Source organism: Osmerus eperlanus, chromosome 1 (genome assembly GCF_963692335.1).
Source record: "Osmerus eperlanus chromosome 1, fOsmEpe2.1, whole genome shotgun sequence".
NCBI lineage: Eukaryota > Metazoa > Chordata > Actinopteri > Osmeriformes > Osmeridae > Osmerus > Osmerus eperlanus.
In genome coordinates, this window is record NC_085018.1 from 12,377,877 (window position 1) to 12,399,330 (window position 21,454).

General features: G+C 46.1%; 2 protein-coding genes across 3 annotated transcripts; one reads left to right on the plus strand and one right to left on the minus strand.

Moving 5' to 3' along the window:
- Positions 1 to 310: 310 nt before the first annotated feature.
- LOC134019787 (alpha-1,3-galactosyltransferase 2-like) lies at positions 311 to 3,331 on the plus strand. The gene is made up of 5 exons (XM_062460581.1): positions 311 to 358; positions 448 to 534; positions 745 to 837; positions 1,385 to 1,522; positions 2,240 to 3,331. The coding sequence occupies exons 1-5, from the start codon at positions 354 to 356 to the stop codon at positions 2,925 to 2,927; spliced, it is 1,011 nt and encodes a 336-aa protein (XP_062316565.1). The 5' UTR covers positions 311 to 353; the 3' UTR covers positions 2,928 to 3,331.
- Positions 2,979 to 19,764, minus strand: si:dkey-264d12.5 (coiled-coil domain-containing protein 30). 2 transcript variants are annotated; one of them, XM_062460579.1, is made up of 17 exons: positions 19,477 to 19,764; positions 18,404 to 18,589; positions 18,118 to 18,238; positions 17,763 to 18,004; positions 17,224 to 17,319; positions 16,370 to 16,529; positions 16,175 to 16,246; positions 15,905 to 16,020; positions 15,271 to 15,317; positions 14,309 to 14,621; positions 5,781 to 5,855; positions 5,553 to 5,653; positions 4,653 to 4,794; positions 4,324 to 4,460; positions 4,085 to 4,202; positions 3,884 to 3,933; positions 2,979 to 3,724 (listed from the first exon to the last, which is right to left on the minus strand). In XM_062460579.1, the coding sequence occupies exons 1-17, from the start codon at positions 19,489 to 19,491 to the stop codon at positions 3,505 to 3,507; spliced, it is 2,211 nt and encodes a 736-aa protein (XP_062316563.1). In that variant the 5' UTR covers positions 19,492 to 19,764; the 3' UTR covers positions 2,979 to 3,504. The 2 variants fall into 2 exon arrangements, with proteins under 2 accessions (XP_062316563.1, XP_062316564.1); XM_062460580.1 differs by lacking the exon at positions 17,224 to 17,319 and having other exon boundaries at positions 19,477 to 19,763.
- Between the last annotated feature and the right edge of the window lie 1,690 nt (positions 19,765 to 21,454).

Consider the following 21,454-nt stretch of genomic DNA (forward strand, 5'->3'; position numbering starts at 1 on the left):
ATATCTTGAATTAGAGTTTTGACTAGGCGAAATGACGTTGCAGATTATTGTGCATGACGTTGCTCTATTTTAGATATCCATAAATACGTAATTCCCCCTCCCCGCCATAATCAAAGTGAATGGATAAACGAGCAGTCATGGCGTTGGCTGTAATCGAAAAAACCACCAGAAAATGGCATGACCACCTAACCCTAACCCTAACCCTAACCCTAATTAAAAGTTAACAGGTGCTCCGCCTAAAGTGGGATGCGGGCCTAACAATGATTTGCATACACATACAGATATCTGCAACGTCATTTCGCCTAGTCAACTTTGCACCACGAGACCATCCGATATCTGAGTTTTATTGAACCATGAGGTAAGCAATGTCAGGTTTTCGAATTCCAAGAAATTGGTGTTTGTCATGTTTAAATATCATTTTAAAAGCGTTTCTTCTTTTATTTTCAGTAGGCATATTTACAAGTCAGTTTTAAAGTTGATCATCGTTGCTCCCGTGCTTCTTTTCTTGGCATACTTCACCCCTTCGTCCATCAGGTTAGCGATCTCTTATTTATAACACATTGACCAAATGTGGGTTATTTACACCGTTTCAAAAGTAGAAAAGGCGAATTGTCATCAGATATGCTATAATGTAACATATAATGTAATATAATATAACAGCCTGCTGTCAACAACTCTTCAGCGTATAGTTTTATTCTACAATGTGAATATTATTAAACGCGGGATTTTGTTTCCTCGTTGTAGGTATTTGGAGGGGCTTGTCCCAATGGATACATGTTTTTTACCAGGGGAAAAGTTGAAGTTGGACAACACTATAGATGCCTCTCTGAAACTTTGGTAGGCATTCTTAATAAAATATGTAAGTGTGTATGAGGAAGTAATCCTTGCTTGTATTGGGCATGCTATAATAAGTGTTAACAATGTTATGACCCTTCCAGACTCTTCCAATGTTATGAATCTTCCATAAAGAAACAACTAATTATTTTGTTGACACAATGGGGGTTACTGGCTGTATGTCAATGTTTGAACTCATTTAGACCCACGCACACAAAACAAACTAGAACTGACAAGAATAGCATTGGTCACAGTGTTAAACAGGGCTAAGTGTTCACAATGCATGTACATCCATACAACTATCGCCAATCTAGAAATAGCGCATTATATTACAAACTAGAGAGGGTACAATTTCTGGGGAAATTGTACAAATGAGCTAAAATGATTATCGTAACGATAACGTTTGTGTTACTAAACCTACACCCATTTTCGTAAACAAAAAATGTGCCACTGCTTATGCAGTACATTCCTTCCCAGGATGGTTGTCTCTGCAACACCAACATTTTGGATGGCGACACCCCTAGCGATAACTTGGTCCTCTTGTCTGCAGGTACAGAACGGACGTCCAGACATGTACTGAATGGGGAGCACCTATCATCTGGGAGGGCATGTTTGAACCTGATGACTATGACCGGGAGCACAAGAAAAACCACTCCTCTGTGGCTCTGACTGTCTTTGCTGTGGGAAGGTTAGTTAACATGACTCTGCAGTTATGATGTAGAGGCCAAATGTCTATCTTTTTTTGCTGGAGTCTTAGAAGACTACTTGTAATGGCTTTAGCTTTTCAGGGGTGTGCGTGTATAACAACCTTTGTTTTTTGGCATGTCTACACATTGAGAACCAGTGGTGCAGTTCTCAGACATCCCAAGTCTCATGGAAGTTCCGGGAGTCTCCCGCATTTAAATAGCGGCTCCCTGACACCTGCAAATGCTATACAATCTCCCGGAAATCGGGGATTTTGTATTTAGAGCTATTTAGAGCGAGCGAGAGACTGTCCAATGGTCTTTTCTGGTAGAGACAGGAGCATAGCACGCGTCGTGATTGCGACTCGGGGAGGGGGGGGATACGTGCTGGTTGAGGGGGTACATCATGCGTCCGGATTGCGTCCCGGAGGGGGGGGGGGCTGGAGAAGTCACCTCCCTGAAATGAGTCTCTGCAGGTTGGGATGTCTGAGTTCTTAACATTGTGATTTATTGTTTAGTTCTGAGGTCGGGAAGACTCAGTTTTGTTAGCAGTGTGAAGGTTTGTTTTCATGTATTTCAACTTGCATAGATAAGATTGTCTGTGTGCTTATCAGTAGATCTGCTCCAGAGTACCAGCATGTTACAGTTTAACTTTCAATGTAGGATGGACCAATACAGTACACCGTAACAAAGTAGCTCAATCTGATTGGTTCCCCTCCCAGGTATCTAGACGTGTATCTGGAGACCTTCCTCCTTTCTGCTGAGCTTCACTTTATGTTGGCTCTTCCTGTGACGTACTATGTGTTCACGGACGTTCCTGCCAAAGTGCCCAACCTCCAGTTGGCTGAGGGGCGGAGGTTAAAGGTCATAAAGGTTCAGAAGCATTCTCGCTGGCAGGACGTCTCCATGATACGCATGAGGGCCATCGCCGACGCCATCAACGATATCCGCCACACGAGCAGTTACGTCTTCTGCTTCGACGTGGACCAGCTGTTTGTCGGGAGGTTCGGCTCCGAGGCGCTGGGGGAGTCTGTGGCTCTTCTCCACGCCTACTACTATCATCGCCCCCGCGGTCTGTTCTCTTACGACCGCAACCCCAGCTCAACGGCCTACATGAAGGCCGGGGCGGGCGACTTCTACTACCACGCCGCCGTGTTTGGGGGCACCTGGCAGACTGTCTTGGCGCTGACGGAAAGCTGTTACCAAGCCATCTTGGAGGACAAGAGCCGAGGGGTGGAGGCGCTGTGGCACGACGAGAGCCACATGAACAAGTACCTGTGGCTCCACAAGCCCAGCAGGGTGCTGTCGCCAGAGTACTGCTGGGCTCTGGACATCGGACGCCGCAGCGACATCTGGGTCAAGCGGCTGCTCTGGGCTGAGAAGCGGTACGACACTCTGAGGGACACCTGAACCCCTAGAGGGTTCAGGTGATCCTGTGGGCTTGAATTGAACTTGAATAAATACTATTTAAAACCATTTATTTAATAGCAGCTGTTTGAAAATACGCCTTATCATCCACTACAAAGCACATTAACAGATCGACCTTTAGAAAGGTTCTCTTGGTTCTAAATGTTTTTAGAACAAGACTTTTACTGTCCTGCTTAGCAACTGCCACATCTAATTGTTTCTCTGAACATTTCTAGAAGTACGGCCCGCCAATTAAAACCAAAGATTTTCCAGATGTCATCTGCACAAATTAGTCGAGCATGGATAGTTAAAAGGCAGCAGTCTTTACAAACCTGTTTAATCTTGGAATTAAATGTAAGATAATTTAATCTTCTTCTTTCCTAATAAAATGTGAAGCAAAAACTCCATTTGATATATCATCAATTGTGTTTATAAAGATTCTTAACATATAATTCACAGACCAAAAACGTAAAACAAAGCTTAATACTGCTGTCATTATTGTCTTCTTTACACCTCGTTGGTGGCTGCTTCTGTTCTGTCAGTTCATCAGTGGTTGTGTGTGTGTGTGTCTGCTGGGCTCTCACACCTCACCACTGTCTGTGCTGAGGGAGTCAGACAGGCCCAGAGGGTCGTCCCCTGCCTGGGGGGACGTCAGGTTGAGGTATCCCAGCTCGGCGGGCCTGGACAGGGAAGAGGTGAGGGTGGAGAGGGGAGATGGACTAGTGTCCTCTGGATGTCTGGCCCTGGTACTCTGGATGATGTCCAGCAGGTTCCTCGTGTTATCAGATCCAGGAAGCACACTGCCAACCACAAAACATGTCAACCCAAGTAATGGTACACCTGAATGGTATACAGGACCTGTGACCGTGCAACCACAGTCACTGCTACCTTTGTCAATGTACTGTAAGGTCATCAGCAGTTTTTTCAACGGTAGAGGGAACAAGAGACTGTTTCTCTACCTGCGGGTAGATGTAAAGGGACTCCCCAAGTTAAATGATTTTTTCAGTTCCTGTGTGAAAAACAAAAACGTAAGTCTCGTGTTTTTTAAAGGAGCTTTTGTAAAGCTCTCTCTTGGAAGTCACTTTGGATAAAAGCGTCTGCTAAATGAATAAATGTAAATGAGGCACAAAATTAATTTCCACTCTGTTACTGTCTTGTACCTCAGTATTGCGCATACATTGCTGGTTCTGCAGAGTGCGCTGCAGAGCTGCAATCTGATTGGACATTTGAAGTGTCGTTTTCTGGAACCGTCTGTTCTCATCCTTCAGGAAGTCCACCCTTGACGTGAAAAGCGTTATACACAAAACCTGAGAAATTCCTACAAAGTAATCAAGAGAATGTCGTATAGCCAGCCTGTTTGTGTGTGGGTGCATCTCTTGAATAGTAGCAGTTGGAGTACCTGCATTGATTGGCACTAGCAGCCCGCACAGTGTCATTGTGGACTTCCTGTTCCTCACTGAGCTGCTTCAGCAAACATCTCTGTTCATGTAGCAGCTTGTCGTTTTCAGCGAGTATACAGGTGGTCATCTCTCTCTCCTGGCAACACAGGGAAGGCTCCCTTGATCATCACCCCTTTCTTCATATCCCCTCTCCCCAACCCTCTCAGAAAAGGATGTTTCAAAAGCAGTTTCATCATCTTAGGGCACTTTTTAGGTACAATGCTGTGGTCATGTGAAGATGGGTGTTAACGAGGTGTCTGCTGTGTAGGGCAGCTGGCTGCAGCGTTACCCTGACAGAGGCATCCAAGGTGAAGGCTAGCTCTCTCTCCAGGACCTTGATCCTCTGGTCGCGCCAGCCGGTCTCGTAAATGTAGGTCTGCTTGGCTCGCCGCAGCTTGATCTTGTGTTGTCCCTGCTTCTCGTGGTACTTGCTGCAGAGGCGACAACGGCAAACTTGTCCTCAACCAACACCCATGGACTTGGAAGTTCTTGATGTTCAGGCATGTTTGTTTTAGTTTTAATCTTCTGGGCCTGTTCTACAGCATACCCCTGGGACTCATTTTTACAGAGGGCCAAGTAACATGCCTGTACCTGCTCTGTGTGTCCAGATCTATGAGGACTGTACCTGCTCTGTGTGTCCAGATCTATGAGGACTCTACCTGCTCTGTGTGTCCAGGTCTATGAGAACTGTACCTGCTCTGTGTCCAGATATATGAGGACTGTACCTGCTCTGTGTGTCCAGATCTATGAGGACTGTACCTGCTCTGTGTGTCCAGATCTATGAGGGCTGTACCTGCTCTGTGTGTCCAGATCTATGAGGACTGTACCTGCTCTGTGTGTCCAGATCTATGAGGACTGTACCTGCTCTGTGTCCAAATCTATGAGGACTGTACCTGCTCTGTGTCCAGATATATGAGGACTGTACCTGCTCTGTGTGTCCAGATCTATGAGGGCTGTACCTGCTCTGTGTCCAGATATATGAGGACTGTACCTGCTCTGTGTGTACAGATCTATGAGGGCTGTACCTGCTCTGTGTCCAAATCTATGAGGACTGTACCTGCTCTGTGTCCAGATATATGAGGACTGTACCTGCTCTGTGTGTACAGATCTATGAGGGCTGTACCTGCTCTGTGTCCAGATATATGAGGACTGTACCTGCTCTGTGTGTACAGATCTATGAGGGCTGTACCTGCTCTGTGTGTCCAGATCTATGAGGACTTCTCTCAGCTGATCAGTCAGTCTCTCACACTTCTGCTGACTGGCCTGCAGAAGCTCCACATCGGCACTCAACTGTGATCACACACACACACACACTCAGACAGTGGTTCAACATTCCAGCCATGTCTGTGCGTGTGTTCTCTATCTAATGGAAATCACACCATACTAAAACATTTTAATTTGTGTGGGAGGGACTCACAGGCTCCATCCTGGCTGTGCCACCATCGTCCTGGTTGTGTCTCCCTGCACCAGGCTGCGGCAGCTCACCCTCCACCTGAGGGGGGGGGGAGATGAGAAACAGGGCAGGGCCAGGGTTATCTTGGCCACTTTGTTCATCCTTGTTTTCTTCTGGTCACCCATCTGCCCCTTTACTCATTCAACACACACATGCAAAGAAATATCTTATTTAAATGTATTGAAATCACATGCAAATAGTTATTGTTACGACCCCCAGTCTGATGTTTTGTGTTTAGTTGTTTGGATTCCCCTCTGTGCTGACCATTGTCCTTTTGGCTTGTTTTTCTTTGTCCTGTTGTGTTGAGTTGCTTTGTTTGTAGTGTTGTCCAGAACGTTTTCTTGTTCTTTTGTTCAGGGGCTGGGGAGTAGTTTGGAGCTGCCCCGGGGTATACATCACCCGTAGGAATTACTTACTGTCTATATACACCAGCTAGACCTGGGCAGACCACTGCTGTATTTTCGGTTAGGACACCTCATTCGTGTGTCAGTTGCTTTGTGTTTAGCTTTGGGAACTTTATGTTGATTTCTTTTCTTTGGTCCTGTCCAGCCCTCCCCTTGTCCCTGTTTATTATTTTCCCCATTACCGTTATTATTTACTATACCGTGGTGGCAAAAATAAAGCCTTAATATTCCATTGGTACCATTTGTTTGTGTCCTTGTTTGCACTCCTTGCTCTGCGCACCCTTCACTGGCCTTTGAGAGTCCCTGAGCGGTGGCAGGGGTCAGGTTCCCGCCGTTACAGGCATAGGCTTATAACAAATGGGGGCTCGTCCGGGATCTTGACTTTCTGCTGCTCGGACGTCTTGGTGGTCGGTGTGGTCGGGGCGTGGTGTTTTGGGTGTGAGTAAAGGTTTTGTAGTGTCATTAGGAGTGTAGCATGGCGGCAGCTGTTTCGGCATTTGTTGATGACCCGTCATATTCAGACCTGGCAGGGCTGCGTAAAGCGGACCTGTTAGCGATCGCGGATCACTTTGGCATCGCAGCCAGGAAACAAGCTCTCAGAGCCGAGGTCCTGGCAGTTGTTACGGGTGGTTTGTTAGAGCAAGGGGTTGTTACGATGGGGGAAGAGGGCGAGAGCGAGGAGGAAGATGTGGAAGGCAAAGAGCTGCTGAGGTCTTCGCCCGCACGGTCGGCGGACAGGGGGGTTGAGGGTCCTCTCCCCGCTCCTCGAACGCTGCCAAAATACAACCCCGGTTCTCCTGTTTTTCCTGGTTCGGGGGAGGCGGCACAGCTCAGCCTTCGTCTGTCCCGTCTCGAGGGCGAGTTGAGGGACCAGGCAGACAGGAGGACATTTGAGTTGGAGTTAGAGGTCAAGAAACTGCAAATACAGGCAGAAAAGGAAATCCGGATTCGACAGATGGAGCTAGAGGCGGGGATGGGTGGTTCACAGTCACCTAGCGGGTTCGGACATTTTGACGTCAGCAAAAATATCGCTTTGGTGCCCCCCTTCAGGGAAGCTGAGGTAGACAGCTATTTCTCGGCTTTTGAGAGGGTGGCAGGAGCGCTGAAATGGCCCCAAGAAGTGTGGCCGTTACTGTTACAGTGCAGGCTTACTGGAAAGGCTCAGGAGGTAGTGGCCTCCCTGTCCCTGGAAGATAGTCTCAGCTACGATGTTGTAAAGGCCACAGTGTTGCGCTCGTATGAACTGGTCCCTGAAGCTTACAGACAGCGCTTCAGGAACCACAGAAAAACAACCAACAAGACGTATGTAGAGTTCGCCAGGGACAAAGAGTCCCTTTTTGATAAGTGGTGTTCTGCCAGCAAGGCCACTACCCTGACAGAGGTGAGGGAACTAGTCTTGCTGGAAGACTTTAAGAATCACCTGCCTGACCGCATCGTAGTCCACCTTAATGAGCAGCGAGTGGCGTCCATGGCTCAGGCGGCCGTCTTAGCAGACGAATACGCCTTAACCCATAAGACCGTGTTCTCCAACCCCCAACCTGTGGTGTCGTCCCGTTACGCTCGTCCTCAATTGGCCGAGGGGTCTACGAAAACTGAAGGTAGAGAGTGCTTTTACTGCCACCGGGTGGGGCATGTTGTAGTTGACTGCCCCACCTTGAAAAACAAGCAGAGGTCGCCTCCACGAAGACCCAAGGAGGTGGGGTTAGTCCAGTCGTTCAGCTTTACAGCTATAACCCCTTTGTCAGAAGACAGTTACACACCCTTTATGTCCACTGGCTGGGTGTCCTTGGCAGGTGACCAAAAGAGTAGGCAACGTGTGGCTATTTTGAGGGACACAGGGGCTGCGCAGTCCCTGATCCTTGCCAGTGTGTTGCCTTGTTCAGACAGCACTGCTGTAGGCACAAAGGTACTACTGCAGGGGATAGGAATGGGGACAAAAGCAGTTCCGTTGCATTGGGTGAACTTAGAGTCCGACATTGTTTCTGGTTGTTTTCGGGTTGGAGTGGTGGAGAAACTACCCATCAAAGGTGTGTCTTTGCTCCTTGGCAATGACATTGCGGGCGGCACAGTGAAACCGGTGTTGGAAGTGGTGGAAAAACCAAACACCGGGTCAGACAATGATGTGTTGTCTTCTGAGTTTCCACATGTGTTTCCAGCTTGTGTTGTCACTCGAGCACAAAGCAGGAAGTTGGGAGACCTAGTGAATCTAGGAGATTCTGTCTTAGAGTATGCTCCTGTGTCAAGGGAGAGCGAGGCACCCATAAAGGCTGCCAGGGTCGAGAGCACCCACTTAGGGGATGCTTTGTTGTCCGCTACAACCTCCAATGTGGTTGAGGCCCAGAAGGGGGATGGTAGTTTGGCGACATGTTTTCGATCAGTTGTTTCCCCTGAGGAAGCAAAAGCCAGTAAGAGAGCGTACTATGTGGACAATGGTGTATTGATGCGCAAATGGAAAGCGCATGACATAGATGGCGACTGGAGCACTGTGTCACAGGTGGTGCTTCCTACGTTGTATAGACAGCAGGTCCTGTCTGTGGCTCATGACCCGGCATGGTCTGGCCACTTGGGGATCTCGAAAACGTATGACCGAATTCTCCAACAGTTTTTCTGGCCTGGGTTAAAGTCGGATGTTGTAGAGTATTGCAAAACGTGTCACGTGTGCCAGATCATGGGTAAGCCCAACCAATCCGTTCCCCGCGCTCCTCTCTGTCCAATCCCAGTGGTGGGGGAACCATTTGACAGGATTATTGTGGATTGTGTGGGCACATTACCAAAAACAGGGTCGGGAAACCAGTTTCTGTTGACCATAATGTGCTGTGCTACTCGCTACCCTGAAGCCGTTCCACTACGGAACATCACCGCTAAGACTGTGACCAAAGCGCTCATCAAATTCTTCACTACTTTTGGTCTTCCTAAGGAAATACAAACTGATCAGGGAAGCAATTTCATGTCCAAACTGCTGTCACATGTGTTGCGTAACCTCTCCATCCGCCACCAGACATCAAGTCCTTACCATCCAGAAAGCCAGGGTGCGTTAGAGCGCTGGCACCAAACGCTTAAAGCAATGCTTCGTAAGTATTGTCTGGAAACGGGAGGTGGTTGGGACGAGGGAGTACCGTATGTGGTGTTTGCTGTTAGGGAGGCAGTACAGGAGTCTTTGGGTTTCAGTCCTGCCGATTTAGTGTTCGGACATACCCCGAGGGGTCTGTTGAAGGTGCTTAAGGAAAACATCCTTTCCTCCAAGTTACCTACAAGTGTGCCAAAGAACGTGTACAACTTCGTACACGAGATGCGTAACCGTCTCCATGACGCATGTGAATTGGCACACCAATCTCTCTTGTCGGTCCAGACAAAAATGAAGAACCGTTATGACAAGAAGGCTAAAATCCGCAAGTTTAGGGAAGGGGATAAGGTCTTAGTGTTACTGCCGGTACAGGGCTCGTCTCTGTCCGCTCGGTATACTGGTCCACACGTGGTGGAGAGAAAGTTAAGTGACACTAATTATGTTGTGAGAACACCAGAGCGAAGGCGCTCGTCAAGGCTCTGTCATGTGAACATGCTAAAAGAGTATTATGTGCGTAAACCTTTGTTGCCCAGTGTCCACGGTCCGGCTGTCGTTGCCACTGCGGTACTGTGTTCGGACTCCCTGGAGGACAATCAGGAGGATGGGTTGGAGCCAAAGACCGCTCATATACAAGGTGAACGGTTGAGCAATTCGGCAAGTCTGAAAGTCTTGCCGTCCATAATGCCACATTTAAACTTCAGTAAACAAAACGAACTGATAGCGGTAATTCTCAGCTTTCCTGAGATCTTTAGGGATGATTTAGTGGTTCACTCCTCTACTTGGGATGAACATGTCTCCACTCTGCAGGTGGTGTTTGAGCGGTTACAGGCTGCTTCCTTAACAGTGAATTTGGCTAAATGTGAATTCGGAAAAACAACTGTGACCTATCTGGGAAAGGAGGTGGGTCTTGGACAGGTGCGCCCTGTGGCAAGGAAAGTCGAGGCTATCAGTCAGTACCCAGTGCCCACTTCCCGTCGCCTGCTACGCCGTTTCTTGGGCATGGTGGGTTATTACAGAACGTTTTGTAAGAACTTTTCGTCCGTAGTAGCCCCGCTGACCGCTTTGATCAGCCCAAAGGTGCCCTTTAAGTGGACGCCTGAAAGCCAGACTGCCTTTGAGATGGCTAAGTTATTGTTGTGCTCTGCTCCGGTTTTGGCAGCTCCGAATTTCGACAAACCTTTCAAACTGGAAGTGGACGCCTGTGTGGTGGGGGCAGGTGCGGTGCTCCTACAGGAGGACGATGAGGGCGTTGATCGTCCTGTGTGTTTTTTCTCCCGCAAGTTTAACCCTTGTCAGGCCAGATACTCTACTGTCGAACAGGAAACCTTGGCGTTACTGTTAGCATTACAGTTCTTTGAGGTGTACGTTGGTTCAACGGCCATGCCTGTCGAAGTGTATACTGACCATAATCCTTTGGTTTTTCTGAACCGGATGTACAATCACAACCGCCGCCTCATGCGGTGGGCTTTGGTTGTACAAGGCTACAACATCAAGATCTGCCATATCAAGGGCACTGACAATGTGGTGGCTGACGCCCTGTCGCGGGTGTGGGAGAGGCCTTAGACTGGGGTCTGTTGTGTTAGTATTCACACCACCCTTATGGTTGTGTTCTTTTGGTGGGGGCGTGTTACGACCCCCAGTCTGATGTTCTGTGTTGCATTTGTGTGTGTTCCCTGCTGTGCTGTCTGTTCCCCATAGGTGGCGCGAATCAAACCATCAACACCCACGCATGACTCCTCCTCTCCATAATCCGGTTCACCTGGTTCCTGTCATCAACCAACCCTCCACCAGTATGTATTGTGCCACTCTGTGTTTGTTTGGGGGGGGGAATAAGTCGCTGGCTGTATTGTGTGTGGGTAAGGCCTACTTTTGTGTTTAGTTGTTTGGATTCCCCTCTGTGCTGACCATTGTCCTTTTGGCTTGTTTTTCTTTGTCCTGTTGTGTTGAGTTGCTTTGTTTGTAGTGTTGTCCAGAACGTTTTCTTGTTCTTTTGTTCAGGGGCTGGGGAGTAGTTTGGAGCTGCCCCGGGGTATACATCACCCGTAGGAATTACTTACTGTCTATATACACCAGCTAGACCTGGGCAGACCACTGCTGTATTTTCGGTTAGGACACCTCATTCGTGTGTCAGTTGCTTTGTGTTTAGCTTTGGGAACTTTATGTTGATTTCTTTTCTTTGGTCCTGTCCAGCCCTCCCCTTGTCCCTGTTTATTATTTTCCCCATTACCGTTATTATTTACTATACCGTGGTGGCAAAAATAAAGCCTTAATATTCCATTGGTACCATTTGTTTGTGTCCTTGTTTGCACTCCTTGCTCTGCGCACCCTTCACTGGCCTTTGAGAGTCCCTGAGCGGTGGCAGGGGTCAGGTTCCCGCCGTTACAGGCATAGGCTTATAACAGTTATTTGACTGAGTCAAATACCTTAGACTGGTATTTTACCAAATACCAGTCTACCTTTTCTGCTAAGTCATGCCATTACATTGCCAGCTTAACAATCCTGCACCTGATTGTCCATCAACAAGCGAGTCTAGGTGAGGGGATTAAAATGGAGGACCGTGGCTCTTAGTCTGCCTCAGAGAAGACGAGGGCCTTGTCACAGCAACACTATTCTTCCACTTTCATTCAATAAACCTTTATTTACACTGAATGAATGGGTCAGCACAAGGACAAATCCATTCACCCTGTCAAGAAGAGACAGAGATGGAGTGCTGTGGACCTAAATCTGTCTCTCTGGCCTTGTCGAGATTGAGATTCAACTTTATTGTCATTGCACAGAGTACAAGTACTAAGACGACAAAAAGCAGTTTAGCTTGTCTACCTGGATTTGGAGGTGCAGACCCTGCGGCCCCTCCACCACCCACACATTACAGGGGCAGGTCCCAGTCTGTTCACCTGTGTCTCCAGAGAGGCCAGGCACCACTCCCAGACGCACACACACTTCAGAGTTGTGTATCAGTTCTTATTTGTGTTTACAGGTTCAAAAGTCCAAACCTCACAATGGAATCCAACCTGGATGTAGCAGCGTGCTAGCTTTGGTTAAGTAAATAGGGTGGAACCGAATAGCCACAATGCTGACTGACTTCAACACCATGTGGGTAGAACACAGCATCTGTTAACATGGTCTGTCAATGGCCAGAAATACATAGTGCCACAAGAAAACAAACACCACTGAAAGCAGTCTTTTTACTAGACTCTTTGTGCTTAGCACACAAACCTAAAAGCTAAGCCTAACAATGATTAACCCTTGTGTTATCTTCGGGTCATTCTGACCCATCAGCCGTGTGACCCACCGTCGTATTGCGACAAATTTACCTCATACAAAAACAAAGTGAAGCATTTTCTTTTAACCGTTGGGCTGTCTCAGACCCCCCACATTGCAAAGGTTAAAAGAAAATTATTTTTATTAGTTTTTGTATTGGGTAAAACTGGGTAAACACAATGATGGTTCGTTATGAACCTTTGGGTCATGTGACCCGAAGGCAGCACGAGGGTTAAGGCAGTTAGGGATGGGTATCGAGAACAGGTTCTAACCGATTCCTTGGAATCATTCGCCAAATTCTTTAACGATTCTGCTAATGGTTCTCTGTGCCGTTGCTCATGTGTGAACTTTTATAGTTTATCAAACTGCAGAAAACATGGCAACTAGGCACAAGCGTTCTAAAGTTTGGTTGTATTTCACACGACAAAATGACAATGCCACTTGTAACGCGTGTAAAAAAAGTATATTTCGTCGAAGGGAGGAAATACAACAAATATGAAGAAGCATTTGAACACACAGCATGGAATTAAGTTATGTCATGTGTTCGATGCATGCAGCAGCGCAGCTAACGTTCGCGCTTCATCTCGCTAAACACCTCAAAAGTGATCAGAACCACTTGTCACTGTGTGAAGCAATTTGCCTTTATTGTGTATTGTCGATCAAGTTATCTTCTGTCCCATCGTTTGAAGCATACATTTTAGCTCCGGCATTCGTCTCCCATTATTGATCACTTCACGTTAATTATAGGAGGGCGTGTGTTATCAGCAAACGTTCGCGTTGTCGTGTTAACCCATTATTAAACTGAGCATATCGATTTTTAATCCATTATTAAACTGAGCATTTTAATTGTTTAACAGAATGGCCGTTTGACACTGTCATATTATATGATTTGACCTTGGCTTAAAATGGAAGATTCTATAGCTAAGCAATAGAAGTGTAGAAGAAGAGCAACGGAAAAATGTAAATGTGTATGTATACATAGCCGACTGTATATGGTGTGCAGCATTATAGAAAATGATATAAAACAAAATTAATGTAAATAAACCCGTTTGTGCTCTTCCCCCACCCCTTGCCCAATAAGAATCGATGAGAATCGAATCGATAAGCAGGAATTGATAAGGAATCGGAATTGTTAAAATCTTATCAATACTCATCCCTAACGGCAGTAGAGTTTAAGAGGCCAACAGAGTGGATGAATGAATAATAATAATAATAGTAATATGATACTAGCCTTGACTTGTTCATCCTCACACACACCTGAGTCAAGGAATATGTGTTAACCCTTGTGTTATCTTCGGGTCATTCTGACCCATCAGTCATTGTGACCCACCGTCGCATTGCGACAAATTTACCTCATACAAAAACAAAGTGAAGCATTTTCTTTTAACCGTTGGGCTGTCTCAGACCCCCCACATTGCAAAGGTTAAAAGAAAATTATTTTTATTTGTTTTTGTATTGGGTAAAATTGGGTAAACACAACAATGGTTCGTTATGAACCTTTGGGTCATGTGACCCGAAGGCAGCACGAGGGTTAAGCTTCACCTGGTGGTCACAGCCTCTCATTGTATGGATTTTCAAGGGTGATTAGTTCATTTCACACAGCAGTGGATAGGATTTAAGATTAATGTTGGGTGGAGTCATTAAGTAATTGAATATTAAGTATTTGAGATGCTATTGTTGCACTGTGGTATTCTTTTTTTCCTGTTCACCACACCTGGTAGCTGAGATGTGGTTACTTTGCAATATCGCTATTAAATACACACCGTCTCCCCATATTCCTTCTTGTCATCCTCCACTTTGCTCTTCAGCTTCTCACGCTCCTCCCTCAGGGAACTGCACTCGCTCTTCACCTCCTCTCTCTTGGACTTAAGCTCCTCATACTCCTCCTCCAATTCTTCCGTCTTGTCCTTCAGAGCCTCCAGGCTCTCCTCCTCCTTCTCCTTCTGGACCCGGAGATCCAACACATCCTGCTCCAGGGTGTGTTTGGATTCCGACAGCTGCCGGTGTTTCTCCTGAAGCCCTTGCAGCACCTCGGTCAGCTGATGGGGCTCAGGACACTCTGCTCTCTGAGGACACCTGCAGGCGGAGGGAGGAAACAGCACCCTCGGTCACCTTCACGGGTTTGGATTTTTTTTACCTTTATTTACCCAGGCAAGATCATTAAGAACAAATTCTTATTTACAATGATGGCCTGAAAAAAGCACAAGCTTTTTTAGGGAAAGGGGGCTAAGGTGAAAAAATCCGGTTAAAAAGTACAACGGCACACAACCACAGCAGTACAGACATACAGAAAAAAACACAAAAGCAACAACAACAAAAAACAAGCAGGTTAAACAAAGCAGGGCATTAATAACATAGGGAGTCGGGGGCGATAAAAAATGTTAAAAGCACAAAGCAAGACACATATTATTTACAACAACCACAATCAGGACACAGACTGACACTGGCAGGTATGAACAAAGGATACAGGCAGGAGAAAACAAAGCAGGCAACATCAGTACAACAGGAGGACAAAACTAGGCAGTTGGCAACAGACAAAAGACAAACCATGGGGATGAGTAGACAACAAGATACTGGGGTTAAAAGGTGAGAAAGAATTTACAGGGTTCAGTGAGGATGCGTGAAATGGTTTCTTTAAAGGCAGGAATGGGAATTATACACATCCATTTACATCTGAAGTTCTTTCTGCTCTATTTTCACTGTAAATGCTTGACATGTAACTCACCGGTCTTGGTTCTCCAGAGAGATCCTCGGAGAAGCCATGCCTTCACCCTGACACACACAGGACAGAGGTCAACATCTGCTGACGTTTAGGGTCTCTCAATGGGTCTTCAACATGGAGACTATGTAATGTATATTTTGTTCAATGTTGTTTTATGTGATGTACCGTTTGTAAATATTGCTAGTTGCATTGCATTGTTAAATTGGAGTGTGTTGTTTTTAAATATCCTCCTATAGTAATGTAAATTGGCCAGTGGCTGTGTTGAGCGTGGCCCTTGTTTTTTTTTATCTCGATCAATGAATCCCCGGATGATGGGATTAACAGCCTATCTTGCAACCATCGTACTGTAGTACTGAGTGTAGTACATTGTCCAACATTGAGTGCGTGGTATGGTAAAAGACTACCCTTGCCAGGCTGTGCTGCTCTTCCAGCAGCCTGGCTTTGTCTCCCTTGGCTGAGTCTTGCTTTAACTGACCCACCCGTGTTCATATAAATATTAGTATTCCACAGCACACTGTATCCACCCAGACCCCTCAACAGACCACAGAGAAAAACAAGCCAGTCCATGGTAGGATCAACGTGACCTCATTATGCTAGTGTGGTCACCAAACCACCTCTGTCACAGACGGCCTCCTACCGTGTGGAGCAGGGCACGTCTCTCAGCGTCCAGGGAGCGCACCCGGGTCCTCAGGGCTCGGATCTCCTGGTCCAGGCGATCGTTGAGCTCCTTGGCCCTCCGTAGTTCAACCACATCTACAGGAGGACCCAGGACTTGTCAAACGGCTCCAGAATACCCAACATTAAAGGTTCCGATTTTTCTGGGATCACACACACACACGTGTCCCACATAACATTGTGTGCAGTAACAGTGCAGTGATCTCGCAAGAATGAAGGTACAAAGACAAACCACATTTCTTTAGCTTCTCTACTTCCTGTCTGAGCTGCTCTACTTCCTGTTGGGCACCCTGCAGCTCTGGCTCTGTAACACACACACACAAAGAATAATATGAACATATTTAAATCACACTCACACCCATGTTGTTAGGAATATCAACTGTATGACGTATTGTGTGTGAGTGTGTGTGCACTCAGTGTGTCTCACCATAGGCGCTCTGTGTCAGACGGGCAGACTCAAGTTCGTCGGTCAGACGGCGGATTTCTTGGTGGGCCATCGCCAAGCGGCGAGATGCTTCATCCAGGTCCCGCTCCAGACGGGCCCACTCAACCCTGACCCCTGACCCCTGAACCTGCTGGACAGATGCCTGAACACGGAAACACACACAAACAGTGTGATTAAGCGAAAGAATGCTAGCCAAGATGTTATCGTTTCTGTTAGCTTTGCAGCTTTGTGTGGCAAGGCCGAAAACGAAACACTAGGCTGGCTTTCATCAAAAGCAAACTGTTTGTTCCATCTCCATGGGGTTATTTCTCCATGTTTAAAGATTTAAACCATTTAATGTTGTTCCCCATGCATGGAAAAGAAAAGGGTTAAACAAGAAAGAGAGGTTGTTGAGGGAAACAATAGTCATAGACACAGGACAAGCTACAACCACGGCACCACGTGCATGCAAGCAGAAGACCACTGAGAACTCGGTCTGTAGTAAAGATGACATCATCCAAGCTGCACTCAGACAGTAAGTGCTGTGAACAGAACCAGCAGGAGAAGAGGACCAAAGATGAGTGACTGACAGAATGACAGAACGTTCATCTGAATGCATAGGACCCTCTCAAAGCATGCTGGGGCCTTCTTGAGAAAGGAGCCTACAGTAGGACCAGCTCCAGGGAGATGCAGTCCTGGCCGGACCTGGCTGGTCCTCTTTAAAAAGTTTTGTTGCCAACCCAAATTGATCAAATCGGATTCCAAATAAAATCATAGCTTCTTTGTTTCAGGCCAACCCAAACATGTCACTCTGGAACCGGCCCTGGGAGGATGCAAAAATACATACAAAAACATACAGGGACAAAACAGTGTTTGTTCTGAGCTGCCTTGCGGAGTCCAAATAGCCTCTTCCATGGGCTCAGGCCACGGTGTAAAGCTCCACTCAGAACATGCTGTGGAATTGACCGGAAGTTTAGTCATGTAGCAGTTTCAAAACGACAAGTTCAGAAACTGAAGTTCCAGTGTGTAGGCCTACTCTTTTTGTGTTACGAACCTGCTATGGTCATGTAAATTGAATTTAGACTATCGGATACGAGAGACAGAGCATGTAGATACATCCTTTATTAAATGTGGACCAAACAGTAAAATTCCTTTCATTTATTTAGATAAAACCTCAGATAAAACCTCAGTCTGAGTAGGTGATAAAAATAACCACATTAGACATACTTAATCAGATCATTGCATTCATTCATCACAGTATTGGCAATAACCACATTAATTTGCACGTACAGGGCAATTTGTACATGACAAGGACTATGAATTCAATACTGTCTGCTCATATACTATGCATTGATCTCATACAAAACAGTGTACAAAACAAGACAAACAGTCTTACCTGGTCTGTGTTGTCCTTGGTTGCTTGTTGGGACTGAGGCTCAGTGTCCCCGGGACTGTCTTTGGGAGAGTGGGCCAGGGCCAGGACCTGGGCATGGACGGTCACTCCAGGGTCTTGCTCTCTGTCCAGCAGAGAAGCCCTCTCCACCAGCAGGTAGGCCACCTGCTCACTGGGGCTGCTGGGCATCACCTCCGTCAGGCCCACCTGGTACAGCATCTCAGCCACCTCGCTCATCTGGGCGTCTGCAACCAGAAACGCAATGGACAGATCTGAGAGACAGAATCGGGCCCAGTGTAGCTCATGTTCGTGGTCCTAGAGTCTGGCTGGCTGGAGGCAGGTGTGTTCGTGGCCGTACCTTGCTGAAGGGTAAGTTTCTCTAGCTGGGTCCTAAGCTGCTCGTTCTCTTTCTCCAGCTCCTGAGCCAGACCGTCCCTCTGCTCTGACAGGCAGCGGATGTGTTCCAGGTACCTTTGCACCTGAGAAGGACACGCACAAATATTCTCTCTATCACCAGACCTGGTCTAACACACACATGCTTTTGGAACACATTCAAATAAAGACACATTACGCACGCTCACACTGGCAATCGTCAACATCTAGTCCTATCCCAGGTGTGTACCTCTGAGTGGAGGCGGGCTCACCTCGGCTATCTCCGCAGCGTGTCGCGAGCGGAGGGTGTCAAGATCATGGGACACAGTGAGCAGGCGTCCCTGTTTCTGCTGAAACTCTTGCCATAGGAAGCACAGTTGTTCTGTCACCGGTGCTGTGGGACTCAGTCCCTCCTCTTGCAACCAGCAAACTACATCTCCTAGCTCCCCCTGCTCCAGCTTTGGAAGGCAAGACTTCACATTGGATTACAGAATACAGCAAATACTAAAATAAATAAAAATTCCCTTCATATATATTCCCTTCTTCATAGTATCACCTTTGAGGGAAAAAGGCATTATCTTTCCCCTCCCATTTTCTAATCTAAGACTTTCTCTAGACTATATTACAGTAGAGACACATTAATAGAAATTAAATTATTTGAAAGATTTTGAGGCCAATTAGATTTAAACGGAGAGAACGAAAATAACTTGGACTTGGACCAACTGTCTCCTCAACCATGCAGTTTATTGCACTATGACGTTGATTTCTGATTACGCCTACACATAACACAAGATTCATAGTTTAGAAAAAAATACTTAAATGTAAAATAATCTCCTATCGGGTCCTTTCAAATGCGTTGACTAGATTATATGAACAAAGACTGTTACATCCAGAATAAAGTTTCTACTTGCGTAATGGTAGGATTTTCGAAAACAACAGTTTCTCGTAGTAGGCTATAGCCTAGTGTTTCAGACAGCCGCTGGGTTTGTCTGGATTGGTCGTAATGTGCAGCTGTTTTAAATGACACCCACGTTTAGGAAAATGTAGACTCATTTTTAGTCTGAAATGTTTTAATAAAGAAAAAGAAGCCCCATCAATGTTGATGATTAAAAAATAGGAAACGTTATCTACATTCTGAAATGATTATCCTATAAACTGTAGCCTACATGAAAAGTAACACTGACTTGCAAAACTATTAGGCACACGCCGAACGGTCGAAGTTTAGAGTTGTAAATTTAGTTCGGGAAAGTTTACAAAACAGCACGAATTTCTCAAGGACGATTGTGTACAGGTAGCAAATACCTACCTCGAAAGTTAAAAAAAATCGCTACTAATCGAGCCTTACCATTTGATGTTCCATTTGATTTGAGCAAATGTAATCCTTCTGTGATAACTAGAAGACCGTTATCCGCATCAAATTGGTCCAAAATAACCCGACATCAATATTAAAAGCCAGCCATCTGTGTATCGGACTCATATTTTAACACTCACTGACTGTCGTTACACGAGATAACAATCCTTTGGCATTCCATAGCCTTCCATGGCCTATTTGCAACACAAAAACAAAAGGCTTATACATGAGGACCATCTACAGCTGAATACATCTAGGGGGTTGACCTGTTGGCCCACTTTCCAAAAAAGGCAAACTTCCTTGCGATGGGCTGCTTCCTTACACATGCACGACCACTGGTTAGAAACGCAGATTGCATCAAATATGATTACATTCAATCTCCAAAGATTAGAGCACAGATTTCATCAGTTGCCTCTACTTTTGACTGAGTGATAGTTATATTCATATTGTTCCCTACAGTAACATTAGGTGGCGTAACAATAATATTGTACAACATACTGTAGTAGGCCTTTCCAATAAACACAAAGGAGTCTTCAGTCTCTCCAACCATTCAATTTGATGCCAAATTGAACACTTCACTTCAGATTAATTATTTCTGTTGCTTAGGTATGGTATGTGTCAACCCATCGATGTCTCCTGGGTGGTCTAGGTTCTCCTGTTTAGTATTGAGTGCTCTAATGGACACTAATTACCTCTTTTGTTACCCCTTACTAGATTAGACTAATTAACTGAAGAACAAATGTAGACAAAATCACTGAACACAAGCTCTTCATACGATTTAATGAAAACGGTTCAAATTGGGCAACGGCATGTAGTGGTAACAGCTTAAGGTTTGAAAATAACTTTCTATGAATGTCAACAGTTTCTATGAATATATGTTTTCAGTGGTCTACCACAACTATGATATATGTTAGCTCAAGGCTTTCATGCTTTAGAGATTAATTTATTCAACATAAATTCACTGTGTTAACTTATTTATTACAGATTTGAGCAGAATGACATGGCTTTTTAATGTTAATTTAATCTTCTACTGGTCGTGGTCTAGTGGTCAGTTGTAGTACTGCTGATTGTGGGGGAGGGCAGATGCAGGCAAAAGGAAATGGGCGTTAACCCTCACGCTCTCCTCATTGTCTATGCAGCCTGAACTTATCCTTCGCGCTGTCTCCGGGTCATTGTGACCCACAGCGTTGCATATTACGCCACCTTCGCGCTGTCTCGGGGGTCGTTGTGACCCACAGCGTTGCATATTACGCCACCTTCGCGCTGTCTCGGGGGGTCGTTGTGACCCACAGCGTTGCATATTACGCCACCTTCGCGCTGTCTCGGGGGTCGTTGTGACCCACAGCGTTGTATATTACGCAGAAGACCGCTGTGGGTCACAAGGAACCGGAGACAGTGCGGGGTCTCGTAATAGACAACACAGACGTTGCCGTGTCTAACAAAAAGGCAGAGACAGCGCAATAAACAAGTATCTCTCTGGTGGTCTAGTGGCAAGACTGTGGGGCTTTCAGCTCCGTGGCCTGGGTTCGCTTCACAGTCAGGGCAAATGTGATTTCATTTTTATTTAGACGGATAGTGTTTCACTTCACTATTTTTGTATTACAAAAGGTTGTCAGCACGAGGGTGGCGTAACAGACTAGGTATGGTGAGTCACAGCGCAGACTAGGATACAGCGCGAGAGTGTACTAATAGGCTAGGCGGACAAGGCTAGAAATAAAAGGGTTCACTTTATTTTAATTTTTTTTTTATTATGAAAAAGTTGTCACAACGTCAGTTTGCTTCACCACGACCCCGAAACGGCACGAGAGTGGCGTCGTAGACTAGGAAGACAACGCGAGGAATAAAAACAAATGTTTCACTTTATTTTTTTTTTGTATCATGAAAAGTTGTCACACCACGCATGACACCGTGCTTCACAACGACCCGCAGACAGCACTAGGGGTAAAACCTCCAGCCCGCCGTCCTGATACAT

Excerpts from the sequence above, each read along its gene's own strand:
- LOC134019787 (XM_062460581.1), top strand. Across the intron at positions 838-1,384 it reads GATGCCTCTCTGAAACTTTG|GTACAGAACGGACGTCCAGA; the intron begins GTAGGCATTCTT and ends TCTTGTCTGCAG. Across the intron at positions 1,523-2,239 it reads ACTGTCTTTGCTGTGGGAAG|GTATCTAGACGTGTATCTGG; the intron begins GTTAGTTAACAT and ends TTCCCCTCCCAG.
- si:dkey-264d12.5 (XM_062460579.1), bottom strand. Across the intron at positions 5,856-14,308 it reads AGAAGGAATATGGGGAGACG|GTGGAGGGTGAGCTGCCGCA; the intron begins GTGTGTATTTAA and ends CCCCCCCCTCAG. Across the intron at positions 5,654-5,780 it reads GCACAGCCAGGATGGAGCCT|TTGAGTGCCGATGTGGAGCT; the intron begins GTGAGTCCCTCC and ends GTGTGATCACAG.